Source organism: Furipterus horrens, unplaced genomic scaffold, assembly GCF_987537825.1.
Source record: "Furipterus horrens unplaced genomic scaffold, mFurHor1.1.pri manual_scaffold_7, whole genome shotgun sequence".
Classification (NCBI taxonomy): domain Eukaryota; kingdom Metazoa; phylum Chordata; class Mammalia; order Chiroptera; family Furipteridae; genus Furipterus; species Furipterus horrens.
Genome location: NW_028327177.1, coordinates 93485353 through 93508439, shown reverse-complemented (window position 1 = coordinate 93508439; position 23087 = coordinate 93485353). Strand labels below are relative to the sequence as shown.

The window sequence follows — 23087 nt, the reverse complement described above, 5'->3', positions numbered from 1 at the left end:
CCCAGTCAGCCTGAGGGTCAAGCCCTCCCCCTGACATTTTAATAGCAATCAAGGTTCAACTACAGCAGGAGGGCACACACAACCCACAAAAGGCATACCCCTGGAGTGCCTGGTTCAGGTGACTAAGAACACTGCATCACTGGGCCCCATAGAACACCAACAACATAAAGCCACTCTGCCAAGACCAGGAAAACTAGCAGATCTATCCAATACAGTCAAAGCTCGCTTCTCAAACATCTCCCATCTCAAATAATTTGGATCTTGACCAAGTTACTCATGGAAAAAGTCTCAGTTGTCAAAAAAAAATTCAGTTCTCAACCTGACAAACCATTCACGCTGATACCTGTATGAACAGTCACTTGTCTCTCATGAGACAAAGGAGAGAATGCACAAGACGAGTATGATATGGTTTTTGAACAAAGCACTTCTTGAACAGACTTCCAGAATGAATTATGTTCAAAAACCAAGGTTTCACTGTACTTAAAAACAAATATAGGGAGTCCACCAAAATGAGGAGGAAAAGACATGTCCCATATGAAAGAACGGGACAAAACTTGAGAAAAGGACCAAAAAAAAAAGGAGACAAGCAATCTACCAAATACAGAGTTCAAAACACATTATAAGAATGCTCAATGAAAAAAAATAAAAAATGCTCAATGAACTTAAGAGGAGAGTAAACAAACTCAATGAGAACTTCAACAAAGAGATGGGAAAAATAAAGTGGAGATTAAAAAGAGAAACAGAATGAAGAATATGTTAACTGAAATAAAGAATACATTAGAGGAAATCAATAGTGATTAGATGAAGCAGAGGATTGAACCAGTGATCTGGAAGACTAGGTAGCAAAAAACAGCCAATTGCAACAGCAAAGAAGAAAAAGAATTTTAAAAATGAGAATAGTTTAAAGGACCTCTGGGACACCAAATGTACCAAGATTCCTATCATAGGGGTATTAAAGGAGAAGAGAAAGAGCAAGGGATTGAAAAACTATTGGAAGAAATAATGACAGCAAACTTCCTTAACCTGGTGAAGGAAAAAAGACACACAAGTCCAGGAAGCACAGAGAGTACCAAATATGAGGAACCCAAAGAAGCCCACACCAAGGCACATCACAATTAAAATGCCAAAGGTTAAAGAAAAAGAGAATCTTAAAAGTAGTAAGAGAAAATCAGTTACCTACAAGGAGCTTGACAGGTGATTTCTCAACAAAAAAGCTTGCAGGCCAGAAGGAACTGGCACAAAATATTTACAGTGCTGAAAAACAAGGACCTACAACCAAGATTACCCTACCCAGAAAGGTGATCATTTAGAATTAAAGGAGAGATAAAGAAACAACTAAAGGAGTTCATCACCACCAAACCAGTATTACAAGAAATGTTAAGAAGATGGAAAAGATAAAAATATGAATAATAAAAAAGCAATAACTGCGTAACTATCAATAATCACTTTATTTTTAAAACAATTTTATTTATTTATTTTTAGAGAGAGGGAAAGGGAGGGAGAAAGAGAAGGAAAGAAATATTGATGTGCAAGAGAAACATCCATTGGTTGCCTCTCACATGTCCTCACCCAGGGACATGGTGTGCAACCCAGGCATGTGTCCTGATGGGGAATCAAACCAGTGATCTTTCAGTTTGTGGGGTGACTCCCAACCCACTGAGCCACAGCATTCAGGGCTCAGCAACCACTTTAAATGTAAATGGAATGAATGTTCCTATCAAAAGACAAAGAGTGGCTGAATGGAAAAGAAAACAAGACCCATACATAGACTGCCTACAAGAGACTCACTTCAGAACAAAACACACACAGAGACTCAAAGTAAAGGGATAGAAAAAGATACTTCATGAAAATGAAAATGGAAAAAAGCTGGGGAATCCAGCCAAGATGGAGACATAGACAGACATGCTATGTCTCCCTCCACAACTAAGAAGGAATACAACTACCTAAAAACTAGAGACAACCAGAAGTTCCAGAAAATCAAGCTGCATGAAAGTCCAACAAACAAAGATATAAAGAAGAAATACTCATCCAGACAGGTAGGAGGGGTGGAGCCGGGGCAGAGAGGATGCAATGTGGTGGCAGTAGCAGCAGCACCAGTGGAAGGCTGGCAGAAAACACAGTCACACATTTAAAAAGGTTGAGAGGGACACCTGACGAGTGTTCCCAACATCATACCAGACCATATAGCTCATTGCTTCTGATTGTGCAACCAGTGGGGGTTGGAGTGGAGGAAGAAACTGCCAGTCTCTGAGGAGATTCCACTTGTTTAGAGGGCCCCCACAGTCCTAGAATGTCTGCAGAACTTCCCCACACACAGAGCCACAGTGTGGTGAAACAGGTCTCTCCTACTGACTAATACCGAAGGCTCCACCCCTTACAATGTAACAGGAGTGACAGAGGTAAAACAAACACAGGAGCCTGTCAAGATGAGGAGACAGAAAAGTATGGCCCAAAAGAGGAAACAGATCAAGGTTCCAGTGGGAGAACTAAGCAATGAGGAGATAGCCAACCTAACAGATGAGGAGATAGTCAACCTAACAGATGCAGAGTTCAAACCACGGGTGATAAAGATGGTTACAGGCTTGACAGATATGCTTAAGTATGGCAGATGCATAAAAGAAGAAGTGAAGGATATGCTAAATGAAATGAAAGAAAATCCACACAAAACCAATGGTGAAGGGAAGGAAACTGGGGTTCAAATCAATGATTTGGAACATAAGGAAGAAAAAAACAGTAAACATGTACAGAATGAAGAAACAAAAATTGAAAAAAATAAGAGGCTTAGGAACCTCTGGGACAACTTTAAACATACCAACATCCGAATCATAGGGGTGCCAGAAGGAGATGAGGAAGACCAAGAAATTGAAAGCCTATGTAAAAAAATGATGAAGGAAAATTTCCCAAATTTGGCGAAGGAAATAGACATACAAGTCCAGGAAGCACAGAGAGTCCCAAACAAGCTAGACTCAAGGAGGACCACACCAAGACACATCATAATTAAAAAGCCAAAGGTTCAAGATAAAGGGAGAATCTTAAAAGCAGCAAGAGAAAATCAGAGGGTTACCTACAAAGGGGTGCCTATAAGACTGTCAGCTGATTTCTCAAAAGAAACTTTGCAGGCAAGAAGAAACTGGCAAAAAGTATTCAATGTGATGAAAAGCAAGGACCTACAACCAAGATTACTCTATCCAGCAAAGCTATCATTTAATAGCAGATGAAGTGTTTCCCAGACAAGGTAAAGCTAAAGGAGTTCATCATCACGAAGCCATTATTATATGAAATATCAAAGGTACTTACCTAAGAAAAAGAAGATCAAAACTATGAACACTAAAATGACAAAAAACTCACAGCTATCAAAAACTGAATCTAAAAAATGAAAACAAAATACAATGAAGCAAACCAGAGTAGGAACAGAACCATAGGTATGGGGATCATTTGCAGGGTTATCAGCTGGGAGGGGTAAAGGGGAGAAATGGGGAAATGGTGCAGGGATTAAGAAGCATAATTTGTTGGTACAAAATAGACAGGGGGAAGTTAAGAATCATATAGGAAAGGGTGAAGCCAAAGAACTTATATGCATGACTCATGGACATGAACTAAAGGGGGTGGGATTGCTGAAGGGAAGGTGGTTACTGGGCAGAGGGGAACAAAGAGGAAAATAATTGGAACTACTGTAACAACAACCAATAAAATATACTTAAAAAAATAAAACCTGAGGCCACAATACTTTTATCAGACAAAATAAACTTCAAAACAAAGGCTTAAGAAGAGACAAAGAAGGTCACTACATAATACTTAAGGGAGTGGTCCAACAAGAGAATATAACCCTTGTAAACATATATGCACCCAACATAGGAGCACATAAATACATAAGGAAAATCTTGAAGGACTTTAAGAAGCTTGACAGCAATATTGTTATCGTAGGAGATTTTAACATTCCACTGTCAGCAATGGTTAGATCTTCCAAACAAAGAATCAAGAAGGATATTGTGGCATTGAACAACACTCTAAATCAAATGAACTTAATTGATATTTACAGAATACTTCACACCAAAGAAGCAAAGTTTACATTATTTTCAAATGCACATGTATCATTTTCAAAGATAGACCACATGGTAGGACACAAAACAAGCCACAACAAATTCAAGAAAATTGAAATCATATCAAGCATCTTCTCAGATCACAATGGCTCAAAACTAGAAACTAACCTCAAGGAAAAAACTAAAAATCATTCAAAAACATGGAGACCAAATGACATATTATTAAATAATGAATGGGTTATCAATGAGATCAAGGAAGAAATCAAGAAGTATCTGGAAGCAAATGAAAATGACACACAACAACCCTAGACCTATCGTACACAGCAAAGGCAGTCCTGAGAGGGAAGTTCATAGCAATATAGGTCTACGTAAAAAAAAAAAAAAAGATAGAAAAATCTCAAATAAACAACCTAACCCTACATTTGAAAGAGCTAGATAAACAACAATAAGCAAAGCCCAGAGTGAACAGAAGGAAGGAAATAATCAAGATCAGCACAGAATTAAATGATATAGAGACTAAAAAAACATTCTAAAGAATCAATGAATACAGGAGCTGGTTCTTTGAAAATGATAAACAAAGCCTTTAACCAGACTCATCAAGAAAAAAAGGGAGGACTCAAATAAATCAGAAATGAAAGAGGAGAAATTACAACCAATACCACAGAAATACAAAGCACTGTAAGAAATTACTATGAACAACTATATGCCAGGAAACTGGACATCTTAGGTGAAATGGACAAATTTCTGGAAACAATCTCCCAAAACTGAATCAATAAAAGGCAGAATGCCTGAACAGTCTGAAAACAACTAGTGAAATTGAAGCAGTAATCAAAAATCTCCTGGCACACAAAAGCTCTGGACCAAATGGCTTCACGGGCGAATTTTACAAAACATCAAAGAACTAACACTTATCCTTCTCAAACTATTCCAAAAAATTCGAGAGGGAAGACTCTCAAATTCTTGTTATGAGACCAGTATTATCCTAATTCCAAAACCAGGTAAAGACACAACAAAGAAAGAAAATTACAGGCCAATATCTCTGATGAACATAGATACTAAAATCCTCAAGAAAATATTGGCAATCTAGATCCAGAAATATATTAAACAAATCATACACCATGATCAAGTGGGATTTTTCCGAGGGATGCAAAGATGGTATAACATTTGCAAATCAAAAAAATGTAATGCATCACATAAACAAAATGAAAGACAAAAATCACACGATCATATCAATAGATGCTGAAAAAGCATTTGATAAAATCCAGCATCCATTTATGATAAAAAGGCTCAGCAAAGTGGGAATAGATGGAGCATACCTCAACATAATAAAGGCCATATATGAGAAACCTACTGGCAACACCATACTTAATGGGCAAAAACTATAAGCATTTCCCTTAAGATCAGGAACAAGACAAGTGTACCTGCTTTTGCCACTTTTATTCAACATAGTACTGGAAGTTCTAGCCACAGTGATTAGACAAGAAAAATAAATAAAAGGCATCCATATTGGAAAGGAGGAAGTAAAACTGTCATTATTCGCAGATGGCATGATAGTGTACATAGAAAACCCTATAGTCTCCACCAGGAAACTTAATCTAATAAGTGAATTCAGCAAAGTAGCAGGATACCATGTCAATATTTGGAAATCAATGACTTTCTTGTACACCAACAATGAATTATGAGAAAGATAAACTTAGAAAAAAGTACCTAGGAATAAATTTAACCAAGGATGTAAAAGACTTGTACTTGAAGAACTTTAGAACACTGAAGAAAGAAATTGAGGAAGATACAACTAAATTGAAGAATATATCATATTCATGCATTGGAAGAATTAACATTATTTAAATGTTCATACTACCCAAAGCAATCTATAGATTTAACACTGCCTAGTAATTCTATATTTTACTAATCAGTTCTCTCTTCCAGTCAAAATATCTATTTCATTCACTCTCCTCCCTGTAGTATCACACACTTAATCCTGCATAGGTCGTAATTTTGCCTCTTGTTCCCTGAGCAATAAGAATCCATAAAAAGACCATCCTTATTCTACCACCTGCAAAACCTTCAACTTACCTCTATCTCTGCACACTTACACTGCCTTCTTCTTTTCAGAAGAAATGGTAAACTAAGCCCACTTCTAACCACATTTTTTTTCTATTTCACAATACAATTAACTTTCAGTACCATTTAGAAATCCAACTACATATTCTGAAAATTTAAACAAAATAAAAATTAAATGAACCTATATCCAATACTTTGGGTTTTTTAAGACTATCAGCTTAGCTACTGTTTTCCTCTAGGGATCTATTTCAGTAGTTTATTCTCCCCAAAGTAATAGTGCACCCATCAACACAACTAACTGCAGAAATAAGTAATAGATGTAGCATTTTCAAATTCTTATTGGATTCCCATAATGAATTCTGCATTTCTCAGCACATGGAACTTTATTAATCATGTACATCATCCAAACCACATCTATAACATACAACATACAATATAGAGCAAACTACATATACCCTGGTGTCCAATGTGCCTGGTGACAATGAAAACCAGAGAGGAAAGCTTGAGCTCTTTGCATACATCACCCAAGATTTAAAAAAAAATGAAAACAACATTTAAAAAAATAAAGGGACCTTAAGCAAATGTTTATGTGCTCACCTTATACATAGTTTGGTATGAGAAAACAATTGCTTTTGATTTTCCATCCCATTCTTATCAAAGGGAGAATGAGTTGGGTTCTTCTAGAATAAGGGCTTAGGGATGGTTAAGGTAATATTAACATCAGCTTTGCAGTTTAGTATTCAAAGATAATACTTGCTTTAAAAATCATTCAGCCTATTCTTGTGAAATTATTACAGGCAGATGAAACACCTTGGTTACTTAGGTTTGAAACCTTTGTATCAAGTTTTGCCTTTTCCCTTTCCAGCTTTCATCTCCTCAATAGATTGAAGCCCTAGCAAGGCAGGACATACCATCTCTAGGATGTTTACAAGAAGCTTATATTCTACTTGGGGAGACTGGACATATATATATAAAAGCTCAGATGATGGCTTGATATAATTTATACTAAGTAAAAAATGACTTTTAAAACAGAGATTGGGCATGAATTAATTATGTGCAATCAGTTATCAAACTTCTTTTCCTTTAAACACAAGTTTTAATCTTGTTATTAATCTTTTAGCTATCCATGTCTTGACATCATCTCTCGCACAGAGATTATTACAGTAGTTTCCTCACAATCATCTTTATTCTCAAATTCATATTGTAGTTCACTGCTAATATACACCTCCATAAGCATAGTTTTTGGTATTACCTGCTCAAAAACATGCTAAATCTCCCTACTTCAAATATTTTGTAGTCTTAATTACTTTCCTTTCCTTTTAAGACATGGCAGGAACTGGTCACACCCTAACTTTCCATGAGCCACCTCCCACTTGTGTCTTATAAGGTCAGAATCCTCATAGCCATATAAAAAACTATTGTTTCTGAGACTTTACATCTCTGTCTCTTTCCTCACCTAAGCAGCATTCTTTACCTTCCTTGCCCTTAAATTTCAGCCTCTCTATCCTTCAAGGCTCAATTAAGACCCACTGTCTCCGTGTTAACCTCCTAGACTGCATTTCTTGGCCACTCCCATGCTCCTCTGGCACACATGGGGTGTACCACATAGACTAGCACATCTATACAAAAATTATTGAAAAGCTTATTCATCCATTTTGGTCCTTACAAGTATTACCTCCTAGGAGTCAGGAAGTACATTTTATACAGATTCCACTGCACCAGCATAGTAATAAATACATGGTAGGAATTTATTAGATACGTACACAGGATATTTATGAAACCTCTATTTAATTATTTATATTTTCTAAAAAGTATACATTTAAACAGTTAGTATAAAATATCTATTGTTTAATATGATTTCAGCATAATATTGCATATGTGTGTATGTACTATAAAATACTTTTAGCCTTTATTTAAAGGATCTCTTACAATAATATAATAAAAACATAATGATAAAAAAAGGAAATAGAAATTGGTAGTTACAGTCAGTCATGGGGATGTAAAGTACAGCTTATGAAATATAGTCAATAATATTATAATGACTATGTTGGGTGTCAAGTAGATGCAAGACTTATTGAAGGGATCATTTCTTAAGTTATATAACCACTGTGCTATACACCTGAATCTGATACAATACTGAATGTCAACTGTAATTGAAAACAACCCAGCAGTCTCCCACTATCATTTTCTCCTCCCCAGCAGCAACTACCTTTAGCTCTTTATGGATTTTGGTATTTGCCTGAAATTCTTAAAAAATATGCTTGATTTTTAGTTTTAGAAATTACTGTATTGACTACTTACTGTGACTACTGAGGATGAAACTCTTTCTGGTCATATTCTTAAAATTCTGTGTTAGCATGGTTTTGGAGAAAGATTTCTGCACTGCCAGTCAAGAGAGCTGGGATCAAGTCCTGACTCTTCTGCCTATTTGCCTTTCTAGATTTGTTTCTTAATCTATAAATCTTGAGATTTAGATAAAATTGTAACTAAGGTTCTACCCAGATCTTATGACTTTGATAAGTAAAATTTGCATGAATCAAATGATTATTCAAATGACTACTGTTTAAAATAATCTTTTTGCAAACCCTTTTTAAATTGGAGAAAATATATTTACTTTAAATCTGAAATTATAAACTACCCTTAAAGCAACTTTTTCTAACTGTCCACATATTGTAGGAGGAGAAATTGAAAGGAAGGAACTAAAATGGTAACCACAGGATGCAAAATAACTCTAGGGTGGGAACTTAAGAGTTCTGACTGCTGATCCAAGACTTTGTGGTTTATAATTTATTGTAACAATCATTTTATGTCATACCTCATACACGTAATCATAGACTAAGCCTTTTTCATCAAAGTTGCATTCCCATTTACCCACAGACTGAGGCACTGGGTTGCTTTCATCTTTTCCCAATATTATTAATCGTAGGAAAGAATCAAAAACAACACGACCATCTGTATCACAAGTTCCTCCAATGGACCAAATCAAAGAAAACATAAAGCAAGCCTGTTGGTAAAAAAATAATAATTAATTTAAACTATTTAAAACAAATATTTAACAAATTAATTATAATTTAACATATTAAGGCCTGGCTACCCTACTTGGAAAAGATCAGATCTATAAATAAAATTGAATGGAGCACAGCTAAATCACATGAAGAGTCTTTGTCTGGCAATAGCTGTCTAAATTTAAAATGTCTGTGCCAAGTAATCTAGAAATTTCTCTTATAGGGCTTTATTTTGAAATCTATTCCCATCTGTTAAAATGATATATGTACAAGGAAATTCACTGCAGCATTGTTTGTGATAGCAAAAGATTAGAAGGAATCCCAATGTTCTTCAATAGGGGTCTGCTTGATTGGATTATGCTATAAACACTGGAACACATGCAGCTGTTGAAAAAGAAGGTAACTCTACCGATACAGAATGACCTCAAAGATATATTATGAGAAAAGATGCAAATAAGTATGTATGCAAGGCTAGCATGTATAAAAACTTATACATATAAGACTATTCATCAAATATCTCCAGCAGGCTATATAGGCATTGTTAAGTCATTGTCCTGAAAGTGGCTGGAGAACTGGTATGGGTGGAAAACCTACTTTTGCCTTTTGAATTTTGCTCTAGGCACATGCCTTATCTAGTTTAAAAATCTATCATATATATTTATATTTTTATTTAGTTTTAAAAATATATTTTATTGATTATGCTATTACAGTTTTCCCAATTTCCCCCTTTGCCCCTCTCCACCCAGTACCCCCATTCCCTCTAGCAATCCCCCCCTTAGTTCATGTCCATGAATCATGCTTATACGTTGTTTGGCTTCTCCATTTCTTATATTATTCTTAACATCGCCCTTCTCTATTTTGTACCTACTAAGTTATACTTTTTAATCCCTGGATCTTTCCCCCCATCCACCTCCTACCTCCCTAGTAACTGATATCCCTTCATATCATCTCTGTATCTATGATTCTGTTTCTGTTCTGCTTTGTCTGATTAATTTGTTTTTTAGACTCAAATATATTTTAAGAGAAAAATTCCAACCACATATTGATCTCTATTAGTCTGAAAATGATTCTAAACCATTTAAATAATTTTGGGGATTTAGGTTTACCAACAGAATGAAAAAGTTCAGGAAATATATAACATGAGGGTGAGATAGGTAAATTATTCCTATGGTACTTTCATTTTATAGAAAGGTAACACTGATACTTAAGGACAAATATTAAAAACTACTTCTGAGAAAAGCAGTTTCAAAGTTAGGGAGAAAAAGGGACATAAATAAATTATACCTAAAACATGTCTATTCAATTTCTTCTAAAGTGGAGGAAAATAAAGACAAAGGGGGAGGGGAAAGGAAGAGATTATGGTTATCAGTGAACGCTGGAATGTGAGATGTCTGAGGTAATTTTTCTGTTGGAATAAGATGAAGAGGAAACAATAGGTAGAAACTGCTATTACCACAGAATAGAAGAGAAAGTAGACTGAATAGAGGGAATAAAAACTTTACGATTAAGGTGCTAGATGAGAGAGTAGCATATACCAGGAAAGAAAGCAAAACACCTCTTTCCTTTGGCTCCCTCACAGTCATGTTCTCTGGCCTTCTCTGACCTCTAGACATTAGCTATCCTGGACCACTGACTCCTCCCTACCCATGTGCTCTATGGATTCTGCCAGCAGCAGTCCATCCAGCTGGTTGGATGCCTGCTCCTTGTCTTTTGTAGCCTGCTTCAATCATTCTACATCCTGGCTTAACATTAAGAAAAAATCAATTCACCTAAAGTCCATATTGGATTAATAAAGTCCATATTGGATTATATTAAGTCACCGTATTGTTAATCAAATTATGATATTTTATCAATAACAGGGTATATTTGGTTCATTCTGACATATTTTACTTTTTATAAAGTTTTTTTTTAAATCTGAATACTAGATCAGGGCAACTTTAATGTCTTCAGCTATTCTTTGAGTGCTCAACAAAAAAACAATGTCTTACATAATGTCTTTCTCAGTACAAGTATCATTTGTCAGAAGCATATTTCATTCTGTAATTATAAACCACACTAAGAAAAAAAACCAACCATAATCCAAACACGAATGTGCTTGCTTGTAGGGTCATTTTCTACCACATCACAGAGTAGTACTTCAAAGAGGCGAGTAAGAGACACAACCAAACTGCTATCACTTGTAGGAATCAGTTCCTGTAAAGTGAAAGAATAATATTTTCTTTCATCTATTTGAAAAATAGAAGATAAATATGTTAAAAACTGATAAAAGCACACATGGTTTTTATAAGGTCTTTATAACATTTAAACTTAAAGAATTTAAACTGTATGCATGATTTAAAAAAAAAATTTCTTGAGGTCCCAAGATGGTGGAGGAGTAAGTGGAAGGTGCACAAACCTTCTCCCAGGAACAAACTGGAATTAAAACTACATTATAGAAAGTCATCCTGAATAACCAACTGAACACTAGCTGGAGAGAAGCCTTCCGACCACAGACAAATGGAAGAAGCCACATCACCACAACGAAATTGGGATGAAGTGTAGAGGAGGTGTGAGAGGGCTGGCTGGGCTCCCACAGGTGGCAGCTGAAGTTCCAGAGGGATATTTCAGCAGCCAGGGGGGTTACTGAGAAGTGTGGGGTCTAAATCCTAAGCTGGCTCCATAGCCTATAGTACCAGATCCAGGAAAGGAACCCAAATAACATATGGCTGTGAGAAGCAGCAGGGATTCTGTCTGCCAGGGAAAGATGGCTGGAGACACAGAGAGCCTCTTAAAGGACCAAAGCACAAAATTTCACTTGCAGCCACTTAACCTGAGTTCTGGCAGAGGGAGGGCAGAGTGGACTAGACTACACATGAGGAGAGTTTGGGGTTGATGGTGCTGGAAAGAGATCTGAAGGAATAGCTACCAGGATCCCCATGCTGAGTCATTCCCCATACTGTAGGAGCCACCTTTCTAAGGCAGAGCACTTCTCTACAAATGACATCAGCCTGAGGGGAAGCAATAGCCACACCCCTGCTTGCAGGAATTAGTCTGCACCACCTTGTGGAGATCAAACTGTGCTACTGACTACAGCTGGAGGTTGTTATCTCAGTGATTAAGTTTAACAACTAAGGCACATCTCTGGGAGCTCTGATACTTTAGCTGAACCTCCCACAACATTTGCACACCCAACATAAAGGGTACATAAGTGTGTAATGCAAATATTGATGGATATAAAGGAAGAGATCAACAGAAGTGCAGTCATAATAGGGGATTTTAACACCCCATTGGCTTCAACGGGTGGACCTTCCAGACAAAAATCAGTAAGGAGGCAGCAGCATTAAATGACACAGTAGATCACATGGATTTAATTGATATCTTTGGAGCATTTCACCCAAATGCCATAGAATATACATACTTTTCAAGTGCATATGGAATTTTTTCTAGGATAGGCCACATGTTAGGACACAAAACAAGTCTCAATAAATTTAAGAAGATTGGAATCATATCAAGCATCAACTCTGACCACAATACCATGAAACTAGAAATGAATCACAAGTGGAACACTGAAATACACACAAAGAAATGGGTCAACAATGAGATCAAAGAAGAAATCAAAACATACTTTGAAACAAATGAAAATGAGGACACAACTATCCAAAATCTGTGGGACATTGGGAAAGCAATCTAAGAGGGAATTTCATAACATTACAGGTCTATCTCAAAAAAGAAAAAAGAGAAAGAAAAAAATAAAAAAGGAAAAGGAAAGAAACAAAACAGAAAAAAGCTCTAATAAACAATTTAACTTTACACTTAAAAGAACAACAAACAAAGCCCAAAGTGAGCAGAAGGAAGGAAATAATAAATATCAGAGCAGAAATAAACAAAATCGAGTCTAAAAAAGCAACACAAAAGATCAATGAATCCAAAAGCTGGTTCTTTGAAAAGATAAACAAAATTGACAAACCTTTAACCAGAGTCATCAAGCAAAAAAGAGGGGACCCAAATAAATAAGAAATGAAAGAAGAGTAATAGCAACTTACATCAAAAAAACACAAAGAACTGTAAGAAAATATTAGTACCTAGGAATAAATTTAACTAAGGATTTAAAAGAAAACTATAGAACACTGAAGAAAAAAATTCAGGAAGACAGACATAAATGGAAGCAATACTCTATTCATGAACAGGAAGAATTAAAATTATTAAAATGTCCATACTACCCAAAGTAATCTATACATTCAGTGCATTTCCTATTAAAATACCAATGGCATATTTCACGGATCTGAACAAATATTCCAAAAATGTATATGGAACCCCCCCAAACACCCCAAATAGCCTCAGCAACCTTGAGAAGGAGAACAAAGTTGGAGAGATCACAATACCTGATATAAAACTATACTACAAGGCTACTGTAATCAAACAGTCTTGTAATGGGATAAGAACAGACAACTAAATCAATGGAACAGCATAGAGTCCAGAAATAAACCCATATCTCTATGGTCAATTCGTCGTCGTCGGCAGCCGTCCGTCTCGAGAGACGATGGTGTAGCTTCTTAAGTGTCTATCTGCACCGCCGAGAATGGCTGTGCAGTCCGACTCGGGAGTGACACGGCATCTGTCTCCTCCCGTGTTGAATTGACATCTTGCGATGACGCTGGAGTGTCCTCTCCAGTGGAGCTGAAGCTACAGAGCCTGGGCAGGGTGATATGGAGGGTCTGCTGTTGCCCATGCAGCAGACCCCCCCTCTCTTCGCAGCTGAAGGGTCCAAGGGAAAGACGGAGTCGATACAGCTTGGCTTCAGGTGCGCCGCAGGAGTTGCCGGTGTTGACTACAACGTCAAACCGCCTTAGGGACTCCGGCTCCGGATTTTCTGTCGGGGTTTACTCCCTTAGCCTTTCCCCTGAAGAGGTATGCCGCAAGGCAGCGGAGGTTTTTTGGAGTCAGAGTTTTCCTTCTCTGATGTACCCTGACTGGAAGATCGAACCAGCGACACTTAGCTCGCAGGCCGACGCTCAATCCACTGAGCTAAACCAGCCAGGGCCAATGGTCAATTAATATTTGACAAAAGGGGCAAGAGCACACAATGGAGTAAGAACAGTCTCTTCAATAAAAGGTGTTGGGAGAACTGGGATACTACATGCAAAAAAAAAAAAAAAAGAAAGAAACTAGACCACAAACTTGTATCATATACCAGAATAAACTCAAAATGGATAAAGGACTTAAATATAAATCATGATACCATAAAAGTCCTACTGGAAAGCATGAGCAGTAAAATTTCAGACCAGGGATCAAATCAACAAATCGGAACATAGGGAAGGAACAAACAGTCAACCAGTGCAGAAAGAGGAAACAACAAGTGAGGAAAATGAGGAGAGACTCAGAAACCTATGGGACAGCTATAAGCGGGCCAACATCCGAATCATACGGTAGCCAGAGGTGAAGAAAAAGAACTAGAAATTGAAAAACTATGTGAAAAAATAATGAAGCAGAACTTCCCTAACTTGGGGAAGGAAATAGACTTACAGGTCCAGGAAGAACAGAGAGTTCCAAAAAAACTGGACCCACGGAGAACCACACCACAACACAGCATAATCAAAATGTCAGAAATTAAGGATAAAGAGAGAATCTTAAAAGCAGCAACAGAAAAGAAGAGAATTATGTACAAAGAGGTCCAAAAAAGACTCTCAGCTGATTTCTCAAAAGAAACTCTGCAGGCAAGAAGGGATTGGCAAGAAATATTCAAAGTAATGAAAGGCAAAAACCTACAACCATGATTACTCTATCCAGTGAAGCTGTCTTTCAGAATACAATGGCAGAGAAAGTGTTTCCAGGACAAAGTAAAACTGAAGGAGTTCATCAGATCCAAACCCCTGTATATGAAATGTTAAAGGGACTTGTTTAGGAGAAAGAGGATCAAAACTATGAACATTAAAATGAAAACTGTATCACAACAACCAACAACAGAAGCTAGGGAACCAAAAAAAAGGCAAACTTAAGTAGGCAACGAGAGTGGGAAAAGAATTATAGGCATGGGGAACATTTTGGGGGGAGGTCAGTGGGGAGGGGGAAGGGGGGGAAGGGAGGGAGATGGTACCAGAATTAAGAAGCATAGTAGGACTTCTGACCAAGTTGGGGGCATAGACAGACACGCTGTGTCTCCTTCCACAACTAAGAAAGAATACAACTACCTCGAAACTAGAAACAACCAGAAGTTCCAGAAAATCAAACTGCATGTAAGTCCAGCAAACAAAGATATAAAGAAGAAATACACATCCAGATAGGTAGGAGGGGTGGAGCTGGGGCAGAGAGGCTGCAGTGTGGTGGCAGCAGCATCAGTGCCAGCAGCAGGGCAGCAGAAGCACAGTCACACATTTTTAAAAGTCGGGAGTGACACCTGGGAAGCTTTCCCAGTTCCTCACTGGACCTTGCAACTCACGGTTCCAGCACCAGAGAAAATCAAGCCTCATTGCTTCTGACTGCAGATCAGTGGGATTGGGGTAAAGGCAGAAACTGCCAATCTCTCAGCAGAGTCTGCTTGTTTAAAGGGCACCCACAATCCTAGAACGTCTGCAGACCCAACCACTCTGGAAATGACGGCCAGGGCAGCAGCTAGAGGGGCACCAGTCTGGTACAGAAGTTGGAGAGGTGCCTGGAAAAGGAGCAAGTGCTGGGCAGGCAGCATTGTTCCCTCTCGGACCCATCCCCCACATACAGCACCACAATGTGGTGAAACAGGTCTCCCTGTACTGATGAATCCCTAAGGCTTTGCCCCTTATAACATAGTAGGAGCGACAACTCTACCTGGGACATGGAAGCAAACAAACACAGGAGCCTGTCAGAATGAGGAGACAGAGAAGTATGGCCCAAAAGGGGGAACGAATCAAGGTTCCAGTGGGAGAACTAAGCAACGAGGATATAGCCAAAATCACAGATGAGTAGATAGACAACCTAACAGATGCAGAATTCAAAACACTGGTGATAAAGATGCTCACAGGCTTGACAGATATGCTTGAGTACGGCAAACACATAAGAGAAGAAGTGAAGGCTATGCCAAGTAAAATGAAGAAAAATTCACACAAAACCAAAGGTGAAAGGAAGGAAACCGGGGTTCAAATCAATGATTTGGGACATAAGGAAGAAAAAAACAGTCAACCAGTGCAGAAAGAGGAAGCAAGAATTGAAAAAAAAATGAGAAAAACTTCTCAAATTTTGTGAAGGAGATGGACATACAGGTCCGGGAGGCACGAAGGGTCCCGGGCAAGCTGGACCCTGAGGGGACCACACCAGGACGCATCATAATTGAGATGCCAAAGGTGAAATATAAAGAGAGAGTCCTGGGGGCAGCAAGAGAGAGGTGGAGAGTTGCCTACAGGGGGGTGCCTATAGAACTATCAGATGATTTCTCAGAGGACACTTTGCAGGCAGAAAGGGACTGGCATGCAGTATTCAATGTGATGAGTACTGGGCAAAGGGGGAACAAAGGGAAAGGCAACCCACAGCCAGGACTACTCTATCCAGCAAAGCTATCATTTGGAATGGAAGGGCAGGTGAAGTACTTCCCAGACAAGGTAAAGCTAAAGGAGTTCATCATCATCAAGCCATTATTATATGAAATGTCAAAGGGACTTACTTAAGAAAAAGAAGATCAAAACTATGAACACTAAAATGACAACAAACACACCTATCAACAACTGAATCTAAAAAAGAAAAATAAAAACCAACTAAGCAAACCAGCATAGGAACAGAACCATAGGTATGGAGATCACTTGGAGGGTTATCAGCTGGGAGGGGGGGCGAGAAATGGGAATATGGTGCAGGGATTAAGAAGCATAATCGGGTGGTACAAAATAGAGAGGGGGAAGTTAAGAATCATATAGGAAAGGGTGAAGTCAAAGAACTTATATGCATGACTCATTGACATGAACCAAGGGGGGTGAGATTGCTGAGGGAAAGGGGGGTACTGGTCGGAGGGGAGCAAAGGGGAAAAAACTTGGAACTACTGTAACAACATAATCAATAATATATACCTTTAAAAAAAGTGTAGTAGGAGGGAGTGGATAGGAAGATGTTGAGAAGAACTATATGCACAACAATGGGCATGGACTAAGGGAGGGACAACTGGAGGGAGGGAGGCAGGTCACTGGGTGGAGGGGAACAAAGAGAAAAGAAATTGGGACAACTATAACAGCATAATCAATAAAGTATATTTTAAAAAAATAGAAGCACAATCAGTAGGTACAAATAGACAGGGGCCTGTTAAGAATGGTATAGGAAACAGAGAAGCGAAAGAACTTATATGTACAACCCATGGACATGAACTAAGGGGGACTGCTGGAGGGAGGGAGAAGTACTGGGCGGAGGGGAGCAAAGGGGGGAAAATTGGGAGAGCTGTAATAGCTTAATCAATAAAATATATTAAAAAATAAAAATAAAATATGGCAAGTATTGGTTAGGATGTAAAGAAAAATTTGAGCATTGTTGGTGAGAGTATAAATTGGTATAGCCAATATGGAAACAAGTATGGAGGAGCCTCAAAAAAACTATAACCAAAAGTAGAACTACATATGATTCCACAATCAATCTTGAGGGTATATAACCAAAGAAAATGAAATCAGTACCTCAAAGAGATATCTGTATTCTCACGTTCATTGCAGCACTATTCACAATAGCCAAGATAAGGAAACAAACTAAGAGTCTGTTGATGGATGAATGGATCAAGAAATTCTATTATTATAATGGAATATTATTCAGCTTTAAAAAATAGATCCTTCCATTTGCAACAACATGGATTAACCTTGAAGATATTATAAGTGAAATAAGCCAGACACAGAAAGGAATAAACTGCATGCTCACTTACATGTGGAATCTAGAAGTTGAATACATACAACCAGAGATTAAAATGTTGGTTACCAGAGGTGGAAATATGAGAAAAACAGGGAGACCCTGGGCAAAGGTACAAAGTTGCCGTTATGTAGGATAAGTAAGTCTAGAGATCTAATGTACAGGATAATGACTACAGGTAATAATACTAATACAATACTGTAGTATTAGAAATTTGCTAAGAGAGTAGATTTAGGTGCTCTCACCATACATATACACATACACAAAAAATATGGTAACTATTTGAGAAGATGGTTAGCTTGACTGTAGAAATCACTTTACAATGTGTATGTATATCAAATCACCATGTTGTATGATTTATATATAATTTTTACTTTAAAAACTTTTAAATGACACCCAAAGGCATAAATATTGATACACACACACATACACTTGAGTACAAGTATAACTAGGGAAATCTGAATAAGATCAGTAGATAGTATCAATGTCAATATCCTTCTTGTGATAATATAGCTGTGCAAAATGTTAACATTGAGGGAAATTGAGTGAAATGTACATGAAAGTTCTATTATTTCTTAAAACTGCATGTGAATCACTGATATTCACAATAAACATTTCAATTTTTTTTTTAAAAATGGAAACTAAATGTCTAAGGAAAAACTGATTTTAGTTATTTATCCTATCATTGTGACTTTAGACTTAGTCAAGTTGAATGAAGACTAAAGAAACTTGAGTGGGTTAGAGGACGATAGTGTTACCTTGCATTTTCTCTTGCGAAGCTTTAAAGTAGGCATTATTAACCAGTGAAAAAGTCCTCTCAGAAGATCCTGATGATCTGGTTCCTGCAAAGGTCCTGTCAGTGAACTCAACCATGAAGACACAAGTGGTTCCCATCCTAACTGTGAGGGTTCCAAATAAACCATGCCACAACGGCTTACAGTGGCAGGCTAGAGAAAAAAAAGACAAATTTTCTTTTTCCAACGTTGCTTTTATATCAGTCCCTGGCAGTTATTAACTATTACCTTGAATTATTTATAAGGCCCTTCATGACCCAGCTCCTGTCTTTCTCTATATAGCTTCACATACATTAGACAAAACTATTTGAAGTTACAGTTCCCCAGGCATGTCATGGCTTCAGGTCTTTACCTCTTGTTATGACTTAGAATTCCCAGCCCCAGCCAAAATCTCTGGAGAAGTCTTACCCCTCTAAACTAGATCAAACACTCAAATGTTTTCCACTCTCCTCTTCTATCCATTCTCCTCTGGGGCACTCATCCTCTCCATATTCTTAGAGCACTTACATGTAACTCTATATTGGAATTATTTATCAGCATGCTTCCCATCCTTCCTAAATGTGTATACACTATGTCTTACTCATATTTGTATTCCTAGTGCCTAACTCATCTTCTGAGACATAATAAAAAACACTTTTTTACTAAATGAGTTAATGAAGAAACAAACTAGTAAACCAACTGCTGTTATATTAAATTATGAACTTACTGAGGCCTGGGAAAGGTCCATTGCTTCAAAGATGAGGCTCATTTGAGGAGACATCTGAATGATTTCTCCACTCATGAGGCAGAGCTAAAAGCAATTATTTTTCAAATGTTTATGTAAAAAATTTTCAAACTTCTCAGATGAAAATTTATTCTATTTATGAGATAATGTATATCCTGTGATATAATGTAAAAGTATTAGCTTGAAAGCCAGAATATCATAATTGTAGGTCTAGTTCTGTCAGTTACTTAGTGATAGGTAACAGAATTAAGAACCCAGAATAGAAAAACAGAAAGGGACAGAAAAGAATGGAATGACTGCAAAAACAAAAAAGAAAAGCTATTACAGAACATTGAGAACAGACAAAACACATTCCAGGAGCATAAAGAATACAGGGCAGAGGATGGATCAGGTGGTGAAACTCCCTAGCCAATAAGGGAACAACAAATCACTAAAATATAGACAGTAACCAATAGAAACTTATACAACATACACTTCTCATTAGTGGAGTTTGTTGCTTTAAAAACCAGTATCTGAACGCCTTTCAGGTGGGAATTGGTCCTGATCTGACTAATTCTCCCTCTTGCTGGAGAGTCTCCCTCCCAAATCAATTGCTTTGCTATAAGATCACTGACTTCTCCTGATTTCTTGGCAACTCCAGACTCACACTTAGTTGGTAAGAAAATATATAACATCTTGAGTTTCAGCTTCTTCACCTATAAATAGGGGTCATTTCTCTCTCATATAGTTAGGGGGGAGGGGAACTACATGATACAGTGCAAAAACTGTAAAATATGATGTAAATCTCAGTTGTTATCAATAAAAATATATTAAATACTCCTGGTTTTATAAAGTTATCAGAAGGCCTTTTTTAGTAATTTTTTTAAAAGACACAAAAGAATAATATGTACACTCATATACCTATCTCCTAGTTTTATCAATTAACACTTTGCCATATTTGCTTCATCTTTTTTAAAAAATATTTTAAAAAGCATTACAAATGCCATGGTATTTCAAACCAAATATGTTAATATTCATCTAAAAAGTAGGGGCTTTTCTGTATCACCACAATGATATTATCACATCTAACAAAAATTCCAATAATTCTTCAACATCAACATCTCATCCAATATTCAAATTTCTTCAGTTGTACCAGAAATTTTTTTAACAGTGATCTTTCACATTTTTTAAAGTAATTAATTTTTATTATTATTATTACAGTTGTCCCAATTTTCCCCCATTCCTCTCCATTGCCCCACGCACTTCCTGCTCCCACAGTCAATCAGAAATTGTCTTTTCAGTTGATAATTTCAGAGCAAAATACAATCAATGACCATGCGTTGTGTTTGCTACACCCCTTTTGTCTCTTTAATCTAAAACTCTCCCTTTTACTTCAAACCTGTAAAAATTGAATTAACTGCTCCTTTTCTGCCAAACTTCTTTCTTGTCCATTATTTTAAAAAAGATTTGTATTTATTTATTTTTAGAAAGAGGGGAAAGAAGAAAGAGGGAAAGAAACAGTGATGTGAGAGAGAAACACCAATAGATTGCCTCTTGTACACACCCTGACCTGGGACCAAACCTGCAACCCAGGCATGTACCTTTACGAGGGATTGAAACAGTGACCTTTTGCTTTGTGGGATAATGCCCAATCAAGTTAATCACACTGGTCAGGATTATTATTAAGGCCATTCTGTCTTCTTAATATCTTTGGCTTCTAACTTTGGGATTATAATTAAATTTTAATAATTTTAATAATTATTATTAATTGTTGACATTCAAAATTAATTTAATTACTAGGTCTTTTAAATTCTTCCTATTCATTTATTTTTCAGTGTTTCTTCTCTGCTTCTACCATTATCACTCTAGTCCCAGTTTCGCCTCTATGTAGTTAAACGAGATCTGTCCAGAAAAGGTCCAACCGTTGTTAACATAACAAGAAGGGTTTGCGCAATGTTGATGCAACCTGGAAGCCAAGGAGAGTCAACTGGAATGCACATGTGTGAACAATGATGACTTCACTGTACTAGTCAGTGGGCGTGGTAGACATCATTGAATGAGCATGTGTACTGTGTGACCATCACATTCAAAATGGCTGGGTGAGTTGAGCAATGAATCTGCATCCAATTTTGCATCAAGCTTGAACATTCCTCCATCGAAACTATTCAGATGATTCAGAAGGCCACAACGATGGGCAAGTAGTGATTGGCAGCTTCATCATGAAAATGTGCCCACTTATGCGTCATGTCTCATACAAAGTTTTCTGGCAAAACATCAAGTCATCCAGGTGACTCAGCCCCCCTACAGCCCAGATTTGGCACCCTGCGACTTCTGGCTTTTCTCAAAAGTTGAATCACCTTTGAAAAGGAAGACGTTTCAAAGTGTCAATGAGATTCAGGAAAATACAATAGGGCAGTTGATGGTGACTGGGAAAGCTGTGTGAGGTCCCAAGGTGCCTACTTTGAAGGGGACTAAGGTGTCATTGTCCTATGTACAATGTGTCTCGTATCTTGTATCATCAATAAATGTCTATTTTTCATTTATATTGCTGGATACTTTCTGGACAGACCTTGTATGCCAACAACATGGCATTTAACATTTCTGGAGCTGTTTCTTTCCTTCTTTCTTTCTTTTTTTAAATTTATTTTTTGAGCTGCTTCTTATCTGTAAAATAAGTAAATGGTCTTGACCTGGACTGTCAAATATGCTAACCAGTAATCATATGTGGCTACTTGTATTTTATTTTAATTAATTAAAGTTAAAATATAAAGTCCGTTTTTCAATTGCATAAGCCACATCTCACAAAGCTTAATATGTGAGTAAATAATAAGCCACATGTGACTAGTGGTCACTTTATTGGACAGTGCAGATATTTAAATCATTGTAGAAAGTTCTGTTGGACAATGCTGGTCTAGAATACTTTTAACTTTCTACCAGATTATTCCAGAAAAAATTCTTCTACTTGCTACAAATTTGGGAGGTAGAGTGAGCCTTCTCACTGTTGTTTCCCGTATACTTCTACTCCAACCTCCAGTACAACCCTTGCTCTTTTGACACCCCTGCTTGCTACTGTCACTCACCAGCACCCAATCATTCCCCCTTGTCAGCTAAAGCCTTTGGTACTTGGTTTAATCTCCTTCTACTATAACTCTGGCCTAATTCAGTGCTAATGCAGGGGGACCATCTCATAAAATTTGGATCCTTGACCACCTTGTCTTCACTTAATTTTCTCCTACTCCACTTCAGCTATCTACTTATATATCTGAAACCTTTTCTCCTGGAACACCGCACAATTCTGAAATACTAAATTTAAGCATCCCAGTCTTTGCTCACAGAACTCCTACTCATCCAGCTCTTTCATTCATTAACTCCTACTACACTTGCTCTTCATTTTCATATCCCTGTTGTTCTCATACTTCCTCCATTATTAAGCAGCATCCCTTCTATGGTCTAGCATTCTACCTTTGTCATATCAATATCTTAAAGTCTTCCTGTATTTCAAATCTAGAATATTTCCAGTCTACACATATCCCAGAACTGTTTATACCGGTAGAGAAAATCTCACAAAGGCAGACCTTGGCACTACTACTAATAATTCATGATCTTCAACTCAGTCAGGTTCTCAGTAATGCTCTGGAATGTTCTATAGCTCCTATGCATTTTC

At 37.4% G+C, this 23087-nt stretch overlaps 1 protein-coding gene across 1 annotated transcript in view; it reads right to left on the bottom strand.

Annotated features, from left to right (window-relative positions):
- DNAH12 (dynein axonemal heavy chain 12) overlaps nt 1-23087 on the bottom strand; it is a 291227-nt gene that overhangs the window by 132890 nt on the left and 135250 nt on the right. The window contains exons 32-35 of the mRNA XM_090282944.1: nt 19427-19510; nt 18685-18873; nt 11180-11299; nt 8917-9105 (exon numbers count right to left, since the gene is read on the bottom strand). Coding sequence (XP_090139070.1) covers nt 8917-9105; nt 11180-11299; nt 18685-18873; nt 19427-19510 — 582 coding nt within the window. The remainder of the gene's footprint in view (nt 1-8916; nt 9106-11179; nt 11300-18684; nt 18874-19426; nt 19511-23087) is intronic.